The sequence below is a fragment of the Moschus berezovskii genome, chromosome 2 (genome assembly GCF_049115385.1).
Source record: "Moschus berezovskii isolate FMDL1 chromosome 2, NW_MosBer_1.0, whole genome shotgun sequence".
Classification (NCBI taxonomy): domain Eukaryota; kingdom Metazoa; phylum Chordata; class Mammalia; order Artiodactyla; family Moschidae; genus Moschus; species Moschus berezovskii.
The window spans coordinates 79092781-79109543 of NC_142461.1; the positions used below are offsets into that span (position 1 = coordinate 79092781).

The 16763-nt window shown below is 35.5% G+C and overlaps 1 protein-coding gene across 9 annotated transcripts in view; it reads left to right on the forward strand.

Annotated features, from left to right (window-relative positions):
- SPOPL (speckle type BTB/POZ protein like) overlaps window positions 1–16046 on the forward strand; it is a 56296-nt gene extending 40250 nt beyond the window's left edge. For 7 of the 9 annotated variants that reach the window (XM_055397283.2, XM_055397287.2, XM_055397281.2 and 4 more), the window contains 6 exons: window positions 635–812; window positions 893–948; window positions 1926–2048; window positions 8161–8303; window positions 8393–8446; window positions 11789–16046. In XM_055397283.2, coding sequence (XP_055253258.1) covers window positions 635–812; window positions 893–948; window positions 1926–2048; window positions 8161–8303; window positions 8393–8446; window positions 11789–11933 — 699 coding nt within the window. In that variant the 3' untranslated portion in view covers window positions 11934–16046. Of the gene's footprint in view, window positions 1–634; window positions 813–892; window positions 949–1925; window positions 2049–8160; window positions 8304–8392; window positions 8447–9275; window positions 9330–11788 lie in introns of all 9 variants that reach the window. The other 2 variants (XM_088829163.1, XM_088829158.1) reach the window with 2 other exon arrangements.
- Window positions 16047–16763: the final 717 nt, after the last annotated feature.

Sequence of the window (16763 nt, forward strand, 5' to 3'; positions counted from 1 at the left end):
GATTTCCATGAACATTAATAATTACATTGTTTTGTGAGAATTCTTATACTTTAAAATTTAAATCAATATTACTGGATATTTAAATCATTGTTACTAGCATTGAAACATGGAGGGACAACACTTAAAATGCTGCCCAAATTGCATATTATAGTCTGTAGTTTTAAACAACATTTTAAAATATTCTAAAATGCCGTAAGTGTTATGCTGTGTTTATTATATGTTTAATAAACTTTAAATGTTGATAGTTCTGTAATGCAAGATAATCAAAAAGAAAATTAAATTTCTTTCTCCTCACAAGAGTATTTTCTCCTATTTCTATTTGGAATCATAGTATAACCTTTTTTTGTTGTTGAGAAATAGTTTTTGTGAATAAGCATTCTCAGGAATCAGTAAGCCATTTATTTACGTAAAATGTCACTTAAAATTATCTAGTTCGTTTCAGTTTTTATTTTTTGTGTATCGTTTCTCTCCTTTAATTTGTGGCTTTAAATTAAGTTCCTAAATGTTAGCATTTTTGATAAGGAGTACATTGAATTTTCTACATGATTTTAATAAGTTTAGGTTGAAACTTAGTAACTTACTACTGATATTAATTTATGAAAGTACTTTTTCTTGCTGTCCCTCTTTTTATTAGGTGAGTGTGGTCCAAGATTCAGTAAATATATCAGGACATACTAATACAAATACGTTAAAGGTGCCTGAATGCCGACTAGCAGAAGATTTAGGTAATCTCTGGGAAAACACAAGATTTACAGATTGCAGTTTTTTTGTGAGAGGACAAGAATTTAAAGCTCATAAATCTGTTCTTGCAGGTACTTTCTCCTTTTGAGTAATATATTACATTTCTTTCATAAAATTTTACATTAAATAATGATGCTTAATCTTGTTACAGCTCGATCCCCAGTTTTTAATGCCATGTTTGAACATGAAATGGAAGAAAGCAAAAAGGTAAACCTTGTTTAAAGGGCTCACCTCTAATTTATATACATATAGAATATTGGAATGTATATTTTAAAAGTAACAGTGCATATTCTTATTTTTATGATTTTAGAAAGAAATAAGAGGATGAGGTGAAATGGATTCTATAGTAGAAAAATAGATGTAGCTTAATGTGGGCTAACATTCCAAATAACAGCTATTGCTATTGTGGGGTGTCACAATAGCAAAATAAGTGGGTAGTTGTTATCAAAAAGGATAGCTATATGAAAGGACTGTTCTGATCCATACCTATTTGAGAGTTCTCCAGTTAAGGTGTATATTCCTTCTTTCCAGACTTTTGAGTTGATTTTAGAATTTGCTTTCTAGAACAGAAACAATTCCTACATTCTTTTTACCACTATAATAAGAATATGTGTATTATATTTAATAAAGGACATAAATTATGTTATTATTAGTCTACTTGAACTGTAATACTACCCATTTGGTTTTCCCAGATATTTCTCTTTTATCTGCCATTTTGGAATGTAGTCCGACTAAAGACCGGAGATTGATTTTTGCTGGTTGTATTACATGTGAGCCTTATTGCTCCAACTGGGCAACTCCTTCCTAAATTTATTTACATGGCTCAGCTTTCTCCTCCATGCAGAACTAGAGGAACAAAAAATGTTAATAGCCATCTTCCTTTAAGGTAGAGGTCAGAAACTGAATAAAGATATTATTTAGTTTGGCCTTACAGATTTGTTTTTATTTGTATTTGACTTTTTAACTGAGAAACTGGGGTTTCTATTTCTACATGGTAGTGCTGGACTTGGTATACTTCTTCTTAGAACTGCCTGCTTAACTTTTAAAATACACTTTTCATGAATATTTGAGTTGTACATTGCTTAAGTGCAAATTTGGGGCTTTTAAACTATTGTAAGTTTTGCTCTGGCTCATTGTCTGTGTACTTTTTTGAAATACAACATTTTTTGTGTTTTCAATACCAGAATCGAGTGGAAATAAACGATGTAGACCCTGAGGTTTTTAAAGAAATGATGAGATTCATTTACACAGGGAAAGCGCCAAACCTTGACAAAATGGCTGACAACTTGTTGGCAGCTGCAGACAAAGTAAGTAATTAGGTCTTAAAGAGCTGAAAAATGTCCTCAAGCTTGACGTATCTAGAAAGCTATCATCAAATGAGAACCCTCAATAACATGAAGTATTGAATTAATTTATACTATTTGTGGATGCTTCGAGAGTATTATGAAATAACACAGTGGGATAATATGGAAATGAAAAAATGTTAAATCAGTAAGACATAAAAATATCTTGAGCTAATTTAGAGTATATGGAACAAATGGAATGTTAACTTCAGACTCAGTAGTTTTGAGTGTATCTTTATTCTATTTTATGAGAACACACACACAGTAGTGTATATAATTTTTTGCAATTTTGAGATAGTCTTAAGATACAGTGCATGACATTCATCTATAAAAAGGAAGAAAATATTGTGTATTTTTTCAAATTTAATCCTGTATTCATAGATTTATTTTTTAATACAAGGATATAGAGAAGAAAAAATCTTACTTTGTAATGTTCTTTTACAGTGCTTATTACTTGAAGATAGGAAAACAGTGTAAAAGTGGCAGGAGATTTCAAAGTCAGTAGTTCTCAATCCTGAAAATGCTAAAGCCCATTGGGTGCTTTCTCCAAAAGTACTAATATCCAGCTACTTCTGTCCATGTATATGTCTGTATGTGTATGCATGAATCTGTATAGTGATAATTATACTCATTTTCAAAAATATTACCATTGGAAGAAACTGGGACAAGTGTATATGGAATCTTATTTCTTATAGCTTATTCAAATCTGTAACTGTCTCAGAATTTAAATGTAGAAATGCCATTATAATGGAATGAAAAATACAAAACACTTAGACCTGAGTCTGACAAAAGATGTTCAAGACCTGTATGCTGAATATTATAATATCCTGATGATAGAAATTGAGGTACACTTCAGTAAATGGAGAGAAAGTCTTGTTAATGGACTGGAAATTTAGACATTGTTAAAATTTCACTTCTTTTTTGATTAGTAGAACCAGCACATCAGTATCAAAATCCTAACCTGCCTTTCCAGGGATGAGGGGTACAAATTGACAAGCTGTTTTAAAAACGTATACGCAAGTGCAGGGACCTAGAATAATAATCAGATTTGAAAAAGATGATTGATAAAATGGAGAACTCATAAAGCTTTAGTATTTAAGACACCGTTGTATTGGTGGCAAGATAGACAAATAACTCATTGAAACAGACAGTACAGAAATAGACTATCACATGTATGACTATATAATTTTTGATGAAAGTGCAAGGATAGTTGATTGGAGAAACGATACTCTTTTCAGTACATGGTGCTGTAGGAATTGGTAGTCTGTACCCAAAAAGATAGTCACGATAATGTGGTCACACACCTAGAGGCAGACATCTTGGAATGTGAAGTCAAGTGGGCCTTAGAAAGCATCACTACGAACAAAGCTAGTGGAGGTGATGGAATTCCAGTTGAGCTATTTCAAATCTTGAAAGATGATGCTATGAAAGTGCTGCACTCAATATGCCAGCAAATTTGGAAAACTCAGCAGTAGCCACAGGACTGGAAAAGGTCAGTCTTCATTCGAATCCCAAAGAAAGGCAATGCCAAAGAATGCTCAAACTACCGCACAATTGCACTCATCTCACACGCTAGTAAAGTCATGCTCAAAATTCTCCAAGCCAGGCTTCAGCAATATATGAACTGTGAACTCCCAGATGTTCAAGCAGGTTTTAGAAAAGGCAGAAGCACCAGAGATCAAATTGCAAACATCTGCTGGATCATGGAGAAAGCAAGAGAATTCCAAAAAAACATCTATTTCTGCTTTATAGACTATGCCAAAGCCTTTGACTGTGTGGATCACAATAAACTGTGCAACATTCTGAAAGAGATGGGAATACCAGACCACCTGACCTGCCTCTTGAGAAACCTGTATGCAGGTCAGGAAGCAACAGTCAGAACTGTACATGGAACAGACTGGTTCCAAATGGGAAAAGGAGTACGTCAAGGCTATATATTGTCACCTTGCTTATTTAACTTATATGCAGAGCCCACCATGATGATCGCTGGTCTGGAAGAATCACAAGCTGGAATCAAGATTGCTGGGAGAAATATCAATAACTTCAGATATGCAGATGACACTACCCTTATGGCAGAAAGTGAAGAGGAACTCAAAAGCCTCTTGATGAAAGTGAAAGAGGAGAGTGAAAAGGTTGGCTTGAAGCTCAACATTCAGAAAACGAAGATCATGGCATCTGGTCCCATCACTTCATGGGAAATAGATGGGGAAACAATGGAAACAGTGTCAGACTTTATTTTTTTGGGCTCCAAAATCACTGCAGGTGCTGATTGCAGCCATGAAATTAAAAGAAGCTTACTGCTTGGAAGGAAAGTTATGACAACCGTGATAGTATATTAAAAAGCAGAGCCATTACTTTGCCAACCAAGGTCCGTCTAGTCAAGGCTATGGTTTTTCCCATGGTCATGTATGGATGTGAGAGTTGGACTGTGAAGAAAGCTGATCGCCAAAGAATTGATGCTTTTGAACTGTGGTGTTGGAGAAGACTCTTGAGAGTCCCTTGGACTGCAAGGAGATCCAGCCAGTCCATTCTAAAGGAGATCAATCCTGGGTGTTCATTGGAAGGACTGATGCTAAAGCTGAAACTGCAATACTTTGGGCACCTCATGCGACGAGTTGACTCACTGGAAAAGACTCTGATGCTGGGAAAGGTTGGGGGCGGTAGGAGAAGGGGACGACAGAGAATGAGATGGCTGGATGGCATCACTGACTCTGTGGACATGAGTTTGAGTGAACTCCGGGAGTTGGTGATGGACAGGGAGGCCTGGTGTGCTGTGATTCATGGGGTTGCGGAGAGTTGGACACGACTGAGCGATTGAACTGAACTGAACTGAACCCAAAAAGGTGAACTGTGGTTGAACTCTTGAAAAAACTGAATTCTGTATGTGTAATTCACATCATATACAAAAAATAACACAGAATAGATTATAAACCCAAAAAAATCTTTAACTTCTACAACAAAATATAGGAGAACGTCTTCATAGTCTAGGCAAAGACTTCTTGGGTATGACACCAAAAATACATAAGAGGAAAAATGATAAATTGATCTTCAATGAAATTTAAAACTTCTTCAGAAGACACAGGTTTATAAAAAGACTAGCCACAGACTGGAAGAACATATTTGCAAAGAATAACTGATGAACAACTTTTATCCAGAATATATATGATAAAGGACTTTCATATTCAGACTATATAAAGAACTCTCAAAACAATTATAAGTTATTCCTAAAAATAATAATAGTTGAATAGACACATCTTAAAATAATGTCCATTCAGTATATCAAAAGATGCTCAACCTCGTTAGGATGGTATAAGTTAAGACCACCATGAGATATGTTTATGACTATTATAACAGCTAAAATTATTAAAACCATACCAAGTATGGTCAAGGATGTGAACTCTCATATACTGCTTATGAGAGTGGAAAATGATATAACCACTTTGAAAGACCGTTTGGCAATTTTTTTAAAGTTTTAACACTTAACCATATTATCCAGTGTGTTTATTTATAGGTTTATACTCAAGGGAAAAGACAGCATATGCCCGTTTAATGACTTATATGAATGTTTGTAGCAGCTTTATTTGTAACGGCTAAAAACTGGAAACACCCAAATGTTCATCAACAGATCAATGGGATACCACTGAGCAGTAAAAAGCATAGAAATATTGATACACAGACAATAGCATGCATGAATCTTAATTATAATGACTTGGAAGCCAGATAAAAACAAGTGCAAATTGTATGATTTCTTTTATAGAAGACTTCAGAAAATGTGAATTCTAGCAGTAAAAAACATATCAGAGGTCTTGCCTGGGGTGGAGTAAGAAAGGAGAATTACAAAGAGGTAGAAGGAAATTTGGGGGATAATGACTATGCTCACTCTTGATTTAATGATGGTTATGTGGCTGTATCACTGACCTTGAGCCAGACATCTTGGAATGTGAAGTCAAGTGGGCCTTAGAAAGCATCACTACGAACAAAGCTAGTGGAGGTGATGGAATTCCAGTTGAGCTATTTCAAATCCTGAAAGATGATGCTGTGAAAGTGCTGCCCTCAATATGCCAGCAAATTATGGAAAACTCAGCAGTGGCCACAGGACTGGAAAAGGTCATTCTTCATTCCAATCCCAAAGAAAGGCAATGCCAAAGAATGCTCAAACTACCGCACAATTGCACTCATCTCACACGCTAGTAAAGTCATGCTCAAAATTCTCCAAGCCAGGCTTCAGCAGTATGTGAACCGTGAACTCCCAGATGTTCAAGCAGGTTTTAGAAGAGACAGAGGCACCAGAGATCAAATTGCCAACATCCGCTGGATCATGGAGAAAGCAAGAGTTCCAGAAAAACATCTATTTCTGCTTCATTGACTATACCAAAACCTTTGACTATGTGGATCACAATAAACTGTGGGAAATTCTGAAAGAGATGGGAATACCAGACCACCTGACCTGCCTCTTGAGAAACCTGTATGCAGGTCAGGAAGCAACGATCAGAACTATACATGAAACAACAGACTGGTTCCAAATAGGAAAAGAAGTACGTCAAGGCTGTATATTGTCACCTTGCTTATTTAACTTATATGCAGAGTACATCATGAGGAATGCTGGTCTGGAAGAAGCACAAGCTGGAATCAAGATTGCTGGGAGAAGTATCAATAACCTCAGATATGCAGATGACACTACCCTTATGGCAGAAAGTGAAGAGGAACTCAAAAGCCTCTTGATGAAAGTGAAAGAGGAGAGTGAAAAGGTTGTCTTGAAGCTCAACATTCAGAAAACTAAAATCATGGCATCTGGTCCCATCACTTCATGGGAAATAGATGGGGAAACAATGGAAACAGTGTCAGACTTTATTTTTCTGGGCGCCAAAATCACTGCAGATGCTGATTGCAGCCATGAAATTAAAAGACGCTTGCTCCTTGGAAGGAAAGTTATGACCAACCTAGATAGTGTATTAAAAAGCAGAGCCATTACTTTGCCAACCAAGGTCCGTCTAGTCAAGGCTATGGTTTTTCCCGTGGTCATGTATGGATGTGAGAGTTGGACTGTGAAGAAAGCCGATCGCCGAAGAATTGATGCTTTTGAACTATGGTGCTGGGGAAGACTCTTGAGAGTCCCTTGGACCGCAAGGAGATCCAACCTGTTCATTCTAAAGGAGATCAATCCTGGGTGTTCATTGGAAGGACTGATGCTAAAGCTGAAACTGCAATACTTTGGCCACCTCATGTGACGAGTTGACTCACTGGAAAAGACTGATGCTGGGAAGGATTGGGGGCAGGAGAAGGGGACGACAGAGAATGAGATGGCTGTATGGCATCACCAACTCAATGGACATAAGTTTGAGTGAACTCCGGGAGTTGGTGATGGACAGGGAGGCCTGGCGTGCTGTGATTCATGGGGTCGCAGAGTCGAACACGACTGAGCAACTGAACTGAACTGATGTGGCTGTATAAACTTCAAATATGTGCATTTTATTGTATGTCAGTTATACCTCAGTAAAGCTGCAAGTATGTTCTCTTCACATGTATGTCAAATATAAGTTATGGTTATGAGTATTAAGCCTTATAATTTTTCTTTAGGATTAAGTAGTGACAGTATGCAGTGTCCTGACTGGTGTTTAAAGTAGTAAAAAAGAGAAATATACTCATTAAGAGTATTAAGTAATAAGGGTATTTTTGTTTGTTTTTTGAGTACTAAGAGGTTTTTAAAGAAACCTGTTTTAAAAGTACACTATACCTTGCATGTGTGCTCAGTCACTCAGTCGTATCCCTTTGGACTTCAGCCCTCCAGGCTGCTCCATCCACGGGATTCTCCAGTCAAGAATATTGGAGTGGGTTGACATTTCATCGTCTGTCTTGAACTTAGATAGAAATTTTCTTAAGATAGAAATTTTTTGAGAAAAATTTATCTTGAATGTAGTAATTCATACTTTCTTTATATTTAAAATAAAAACTTTTAAAGTACCCTCAGTTCGATGTGTAATGTGCTTTAACTTCATTTTCTAAGTTATAAATATCATGTATTTAAAACTTGGTAGTTTGAATAAATGTTTAATGTTGTGTTTTCCTTTCTGAATAGTATGCACTGGAACGGCTGAAGGTCATGTGTGAAGAAGCTTTGTGTAGTAACCTCTCAGTAGAAAATGTTGCTGATACCCTTGTCCTTGCAGATTTGCACAGTGCAGAACAATTGAAAGCACAAGCCATAGACTTTATTAATAGGTAAGCTGTGCTTGTATTTCAGTGGACATGACACCTTCAACGGTTTTTCACCTGACTTTTTCTTAAGTGTGTTTAAATCTTCAATGCAGGTGCAGTGTACTTCGACAACTTGGGTGTAAAGATGGGAAAAACTGGAACAGCAAGTAAGATGACATCAGTTTCTGACTTAAAGTTGATCTGCATACATGAAATTAAGTGTTTGTTGCATAGCCTTTTGTTCATCTACAATAAGTATGAATCCAGATATTAGTGACATGAAACAAACTGCCAGTTTAAAAAAATAATAATTTAACCATGTAGTGGATTCTTGAGGCTATGCTCCCTTGTAGATCAGCTTGTAATATGAACTGGGATGGACACTGTCTTTTCTTAACCATATATGTTCACATTAGCATGTAGTTCAGTCCAGGTATTTCAGTGACTACTAGAGACCCTGTGCCTGCCCCTTCAGAAAGCATTTCTAAAAATGTGGGAAATATTTATTTTATCCTATGAGGAAATGTACGCTCCAGATTTACCTGGAAAGTCTTGACATTTGAATGCCACTGCTTCTTAGGGGAGCCAGGTACCTTGCATCTCATCTGCATTAGGTTATTACCTAGCCTTCCAGAAATGGTAGCAATTTGATCTTTCCCCTGGTAAGACCGTAAGGAGCAGGGTAGTCGTGACGTCTTTCTAAGCCTGAATCTTCAGAATGACATATCCATGAGAATTTATTATTCCCTTTTTTTTCCCCCTTCTTCACTCATTTTAGAGTGACCTTTTTACTCTTTGCAGTTACTCAGAATCAAAAGGAGAGTCAGTAGGTTGAAGAATTTTCATCTGCTTTTGATTAGTTTTTGCCTATATACCATTAAACTCTGTTCTTGGAAATTATCAAAAATTGATGTAAGAAATTAAAAACGGATTGTGTCAAAGACAAGAAAATGAATGTTTGACTTACAATTCCCTTGCTTTCATCTGTTTTGATAGATTTGAAGTTGGTTAACTGAATTCTTAATAGTTCGTGAATTCTGTTTTCTGAAGGTAAAAATGAGTGAATACTTTTAAAATGCTATGTGTTCCTAGAAAAAAAATCAAATGATAAGTTTGTGATGCTTCGTACTTTGCCACATTCAATCTCTGATTTTAGTCTATTAAAACATTTAATATTGTCAAAAAATATAAGCTTATCCTGTATCCCATGTAGAAACTATGGTGTACATAGAGACTGTCAATAGATACTTTTTGAATTAAATCAATGAAAATATCAGGTATATTAACAATCTGTGTGATTCTAAACACCTAGTTGAAATTATAAACGTGAAAGTACACTGGTAATTTGATGTCAGGCAGATTTTTTAATTGTTATTAGCTAATGTTTAGTTCAGCATACTAACTGCATAGACTCAGTTGTGAGTCAAGCACTATGCTAAGGGGCTGCATAGAAAAACAAGTATGAGGAAAAATCCTTGTTCTTAAGAAATTTATCTAATGACAGAAACACATTCATGCATATTTCATTATAATATGGTAAGTAATGTCATAAAGAAGGGTATGTGCAGGACTCAACTAAGGCTGGAGGTTTAGATGTAAAGATGACTGCGCTTTGTCTTAAAATCTGAGTAGGAATAGCAGAACTGAGGAGGAAATAAAAGGTACTGCAGACAGCATCGCTTGAATCCAAGTACAGATGCATGAAGCAATAATAGATCATCCATTTGACAGATATTTACGAATACAACATATATTTTTCATGCATTCATGGAGTTTGTGGTTTAGCAGGAGATATATAGGAACTAAACAAAGTAGTTGAAATAAATTGTAATAATAGATAAGGCAGAGCATACCCATCTGAGCATATGGCAAAGGAACCTGACTTAAGTGTCAGAGAAAGTCCTTTTGAAGAATTGTTATATAAAGACCTGAAGTGTTAGTAGGAGTTACCTCGGTGAAGAAGAGGGAAGAGGTGGAAAGGTATGTCCCCCCCCCCAAATAAAAGATACAGGTGTACAATGGTTTGAAGATAAGAAAGAACAATATGAGGGTGAGGAGTATGAGAAGCTGGAGAAAAAAGGCAAAGATCAGATCATGAAAGGCCATCTGAATAACATTAGGGCTTTCAGACATTATTCAAAGAGGATGGTCATACAGTAAAAGAGTTTAACCTAGAGTAGGATGTGATCAGGTGTTTGTGTTAGCAGTCTCTCCACATGCTTGAGGGTGGGGAGGTTGAGGTGGTGGTGGTAATTAAGGAAGCATGGTTATGTATAGGTAGGCCAGTTAGAAAGGTATTGAAGGTAGTTCAGGCCAGAGATGAAGGTAAAAATTTGACTTGATTAGTGATAGTGAGGCTAGAAGGAAATGAAAGGATGTAATATTTTGAATGGACAGTCTGTAATATTTGGGTATTATTTGGATGATAGGTAGGTAAAAAGGAGAGAAGACAGGAGACAAGCAAGGATAACTTGATTTGCTGCTTGAGTAATTGTGTTAACTCAGAGCATGTTGTACATCCTTTAACAATAAACAGTTCAGTATTGTTGTTGTTATTTTTATTATTATTCAAAGTGCCAAAGCATGGAATGGGAAGTAGAAAGCTAGGGGGAAGAACTAGGAAACTTTGTTTCTCATTTCTCTTTCTAAAGAACCTGTGTACTGGCATTGGAGAACAGCAGAAGACCTTTTTAAGGTGTTTATTACTGAGGTGGCATGGAAGCTGGTTTGAGAAGAGCATGATAGGAGAGTAGAATACAAATTAGGAGACTGTTCCAATAATTCAAGCATGAGATGTTGTGGGCCTTACTTAACTAGGGATTCAGGATACCTTTGGGAATTAAAATAGGGCTTTAATGATTGATTGGAAAGGATGGCATCTAGGGTGACTCCCAGTTTTCTGACTTGAATCACTGGGTGATGGTGGAAGCATTAGCTTATTGGAAATGAAAGAGGAAGAATTTGGGGATCAAGAGAGACATGTTGAGTTCTTATCCTCATTCTGAAATTTATGGCTTTCAAGGCACGTCCAAGTAAAGAGAGCAGGCGATTGAGGACAGACCTTGTGGGGAGGCCTAGGACTTAGCAAATTACTGTTTGTCATTGTTGAGTATGATAGTTAAAATTGTGAAAGTGGCTGAGATAAGATGCACAGTGAATACTAAAAAGGAGTAGAGGGCAAAACTTGGAATTCTAGAGAGAAAACCTGTGTGTAAGAGCCAGAGAAAGGAGCTCTTGAAAGAGTGAGTGTAGAAATGGTAACAATGGGAGTAGAGCTCTGCAGACCAGTGTCATACACTTCAGGAGAGTAGAATTTGCAGAAAAATTGAACAGTTTCAGTTAACAACAGAAAATACCAATAAGGTAAAGATGATATTTTAATGAATTCAAGTGGTGTGAATACATAGGGAGACAGAATTTTGAACTCTGTAAATTTAAAAAAATTGACAGTGCATCAGTGCATTTTGAAAAGTACTCCTTAGTAAACATCTCTTACTTTTATTTTTCAGCCAAGCAGCGGACATAATGGAAACATCCGGGTGGAAGTCCATGATCCAGTCTCACCCACATTTGGTAGCAGAAGCCTTCCGAGCACTAGCATCTGCACAGTGTCCACAGTTTGGTATTCCACGAAAACGGCTAAAACAGTCTTGAAACCTTCCATGAACTGTAGAAAAACGGAATTGACTTTTACTCCTCCAGGTCCAGAAGGATTCTAATACACAAACCATAAGCAAGAGTTGTTTCTGTTGTCTTGTCCACAGAACAGAAGCTGAAAAAGCATATTGCTTGCATTTCAGGTGGATAATTTATGGTTTATTCTTCAGCTTTAAATTAGACTGATTATACTCTAATTCACTTCAAGGCCTTAAATTATCTTCAGTGACTTATCTTGTTCATAAAATACTTTAATTTTTTTATTGTGCCTTGTCATTGTGACCAAGGCTATGCAGGATTGCACTAGCTCCATAATGCAGTAATATTGATAACTGAAGATAGTAAGTTTCAAAAGGACTTCCATTAGTTTGAGAAAGGCAGGTGAATTTTGTAGGGTTTGTCCTGTACTAAAAGTTTAAAACTAGGTTTTCCTTTAAAAAAGCACTTGTGTTGGAGATGACTGGTATTGTTTCTAGTCTAAGTTCTATAAATACAGGAGAACCTGCTTACCTTCAAGGTAAGTTATGGCAATACACTGCTTCAGTTCTATAATTTATTTTTCATTTCAGGGGGCAAATATGCAATGAGTTGGCCCAAATTTTTAGTGAAATCTGTGATGTTTGTATGTTAACTGTCCAACAAATTGAGAGAAGCATAACAAACCTTTACTTGTGTTTCTTTGTGAGTTTATCCAAGTTTACAATGATTGAGAACTGATTGAGGATAAGATTTCAATAAGAAGAAAGCATGTTTAGTGCTGAATTAATTTTTTTTTAATTTATAGTGACCTACATTTACATGAAGAATTCTATATGTTAAAAATAAGGATGACCAAATGTAAATTTAATGACTGGGCCAATTAAGAAGATATATATGCACTTTTAATGTGTAACTTTTATATGCTAAATGGTACTTTTTTTTTTCTTTTGAGGGAATTGATGTGGTATAATTAATTGTCTTAACTTTTGAAAGAATTTTTAAGAAAGATCGAGGCAACTGGGATGTTTGTGATAATTCCCAATTATAGTTACATTGGTTTGACGTTCAGATATTCATTATTGAATTTACTACTGTTTTATCACACTTTGGAGAAGGCACCTGAACAGTAAATAAACCCTAGACAGTCTGCCCTCCTTCTGAAAACAATGAACTGTTGTTATTTGAAGACCAAAGGAGAGGACCCTTAGAAATATGTCAGGCTACACTCTGAAACCTTTTTTCCTCCCTAGGTTTCTCCTGTCTGTCTCAGTTACTGTACCAACATTATGGATGATAATTGAAATAATGCGTAATGTGAACGGGATAAACTGTCTATAAACTGCTTTTCACAGGCCAGTTCTTTATTGTAAATTAATTTTAGCTTTAAACACATACATATCTTCAGTTTGTTCACAGCAGAGGTCTGTTCTAGTGCATTGTCGTGGCAAAGCAGGAGTGATCAGTGTCAAGCGCTGCATGGGACTTCCTCTAACAGTGGTAGTATGCTTCTTAGGCAAGATTTGTGTTTGACCACAAGGGGAAAAGTGTGTCACTGGAAAAAAGAATGCATATATCTATATATTTACCTATGTAACTATTCTCCAGATTAAAATTTGTATAATTTGTTTATTTAGTTTTTGAAGTTAGGGCAAAAGGAAAAAAAATGAAGCTAAAATTTTAAAATATTATTTTTGTTATCTATTAGGTATTTACTGAATCCTAATATACCAAGAATGATTCATATTTACATTGAACAAACACTGTCAAATAATCATTTGTTATCCACATCAAACTGAAGTTTGAAAAGATGGTGTTTTCAGATTATCTTCATTTCTTCTTTTGTAGTTTGAGTCTTTGTTGTATTAAATTTAATATTGAAAGACTACCTTGGGATAGAAGAAGGATTCTTATATATGAGTGGACTCTGTCCTATGTAAGAGTATCATAGGGAGTAGAAAACTATGTAAGAGTATTATAAGGAGCAGAAATTCACTTCTTAACTAAACCATAAGATTGAGCCTTTTAAATTTACAGTGTGCAGCTTAAAAAAAAAAACACATACATATACACTTTAAGGATTTGAGATTTTGCCAGGGTCTTAGAAGAAAAAAATTCTGCTCTCAGGCCCTAGAATTGTGTTGTCATATATTAAAAAAAAAAAAAATACTGGTGTATGCATTTATATCAAATGACCACAGGTGCATTGTGAATTAATTCACTGCTTGAATCTACATTTCTAACCATAGTGACTTCAGTGGTAACATCTATAATGTACATTTCAGCTTACCCTTACTTTAGTGTTTATTGCAAATCTGAAGGGTTTTATTATAAAGATTTTTTTTTTAGTTTGGTAACACATTTTGTACCAAAAATGTCAAACACTGTGCTGTAAGGATATCCACGTTTTTAGAAATGTCCACTTTTCAGATAATATAATGCCTACCATTATATTAACAGAATCACATGGTAGTTGATTTATTTTTTTTATTTATTATGTATATTTTTGGTATTGTGGGTTCTTGAGGCAATGTTAAACTGTTAATGTATTCTGAAATGAGTGTTCTAATAGCCTTTGTTTTTTTTTTAAATCTATACACATGGTTTTCGGTAGACACAGATTTCGTCCAAAGCAGTGTTACTTTTTGAACTAAATCCTGCTCCTGTTTCCCTTTCGTCACCGAAACAGCTCTTTCTTAGAAAAGTAGTTACTGGTCTTAAACATTGCATATTATAAAAGTAACCATTGGAGAACTGTTCTTTAGATTGAGATACAGAAACACTATATTTGTGCCTTTTTCATTTTTTAATTTTAGGGTGTATTGATATTTGGAGCACAAATATGAAGGTGCCATCACATATGGCCTGCCATTGTTACCTCCTTGAATACTCATGTGTCATTGTCTTGAAATAGTAATTGGAGATCCTTGCATGTATTATGTGGTCATTAGGCATGTGTGTGTGCGTGTGTATGTGTGTATATGTATATTTGCTTGGATTTGTGTGTGGTATGTTCAAAAGTGAATTTCTGAAAATAGGACTCAGTTAAATGTTGAAAGTTTAGGTTAGTTGAAATGTATTCCATTTAAATGTGCTTTATTTGGGGGGACAATTGAGGAAATTGTAATTCTGAAAAATGTGACCAATGTACTGCATGATGAAATGTGAAAACAGTGCCTTTTTAGGACATCAGTTTTGAAATTGAGTTTAAAAATATTAACGAAGATCTCTTAAAAATTTTTCATGAACATTATTGTTTTATTTTTAAACTAAATTTAAGTTAGAGCTTAAATTGCGAAACATTTAATTAGCTGATTTATTTACCCATTTAAGTTTTGTGCATAAATTCAAAATCTAAGCAGAATCTTTGTATGCTTCCTCGTGTTAATTAAAATAGAACACTAGGGACTTCAGTAAGTTGTTTTGTTTAAGTCCAACTCAGCAAGCTTTTCTCAAAGCCAAGTCTACTTAAAGAGGTGAATTATTCGGAGTTGGGTGTTCATGCTCTTTGATGGGTAAAATGAAAATATTCAGTGTATTCTTGCAAAACAAAGTGGGTGGGTGGGTTTTAGTGTTTTCAGATTATGAAGACAGCACTTTCAGCACACGTAAGAGTATTTTGCAAACCTCTTTTATACAGATTATGAGCTCTACTTTGTTTAAGTGTTAAAATGGAATGATGTAAATTTTAGGTCCAGTTGAACAAATATTGAGTGCCTACCATGCAAGATTTCCTCTTCACTAAGAATGAAATCACCACACCGTGTCTTCTGTTTGCAGTATGTGGACTTTACGTTTGAAAAAGAATTTTTATATTTAAATCTTTTTCTGTTGTTAGAGTTTATCATTGTATACTGTAACCCAATTAATTTTTGCCTTCAGTTTTTTAGAATGAAGATATAACTTGAGTCCCATTTTTGAAAATAAAAGTCTGCTGAAATTATTTAAAAATTAGTTCTGGGGGGAATTGATTTTCAAGATTCAAATGTATAAAGACACATTGAACTTTTCAGCCTCATTTTTAATCAGCTGATGTCAATGATGAGATACATACTTTTTGTATCTTGTTGCTGAAAATATTTTTTGCATTTCAGCACGTTGAGTTAAAATAAAGTTGTTACTACTTATTCAGAATTATGTGGTTTATTTTGTGTTTATTTGAAAAGTATGAATAATTCGTTTTCAGATTACTGTGATGCTTTACAAGAAGAGCTATGTGTTTGATGTGGTAACCTTTAGAATTATGCATAGTAATTGTTTTTTCTACATAGGGAGGCTAGTGTGTTTTTTTTGGAACCTACTAAAGACCTGTTCCTTGATCAGGGGGTGTTGCATATATATGTACTTGCTTCCCTAGTGGCTCAGATGGTAAAGAATCTGCCTTCAATGCAGGAGATCAGGTTCAGTCCCTGGGTAGGGAAGATACCCTGGAGAAGGGAATGGCAACCCACTCCAGTATTCTTGCCTAGAGAATTCCATGGACAGAAGAGCCTGGTGGGCTACAGTCCATGGGGTCACAAAGAGTCAGACACAACTGAGCGACTTTCACTTTTCACCACCTTTCTTGAGTGACTTAATGCTCATATTATGTAATTTAAAGTAGCACTTAAATATTTCCTTTCCTGGTCCTCCTACCCGTTTTTAATTCCATCTAATTATATGCTGCTGTCAAAAAGAACAACTTTCGGACAGCATATTACTGGACCAACTTGGTAACAGCAACATAATCAGTGCTTCAGAATTATGGCCGAGAACTTCCTTAGCTATCCAGTGGTTAAGACTTTGCTTTCCAATACAGGGGGCGTGGCTTCTATCCCCAGTGAGGAAACTAGGATCCCATATGCCACAAAA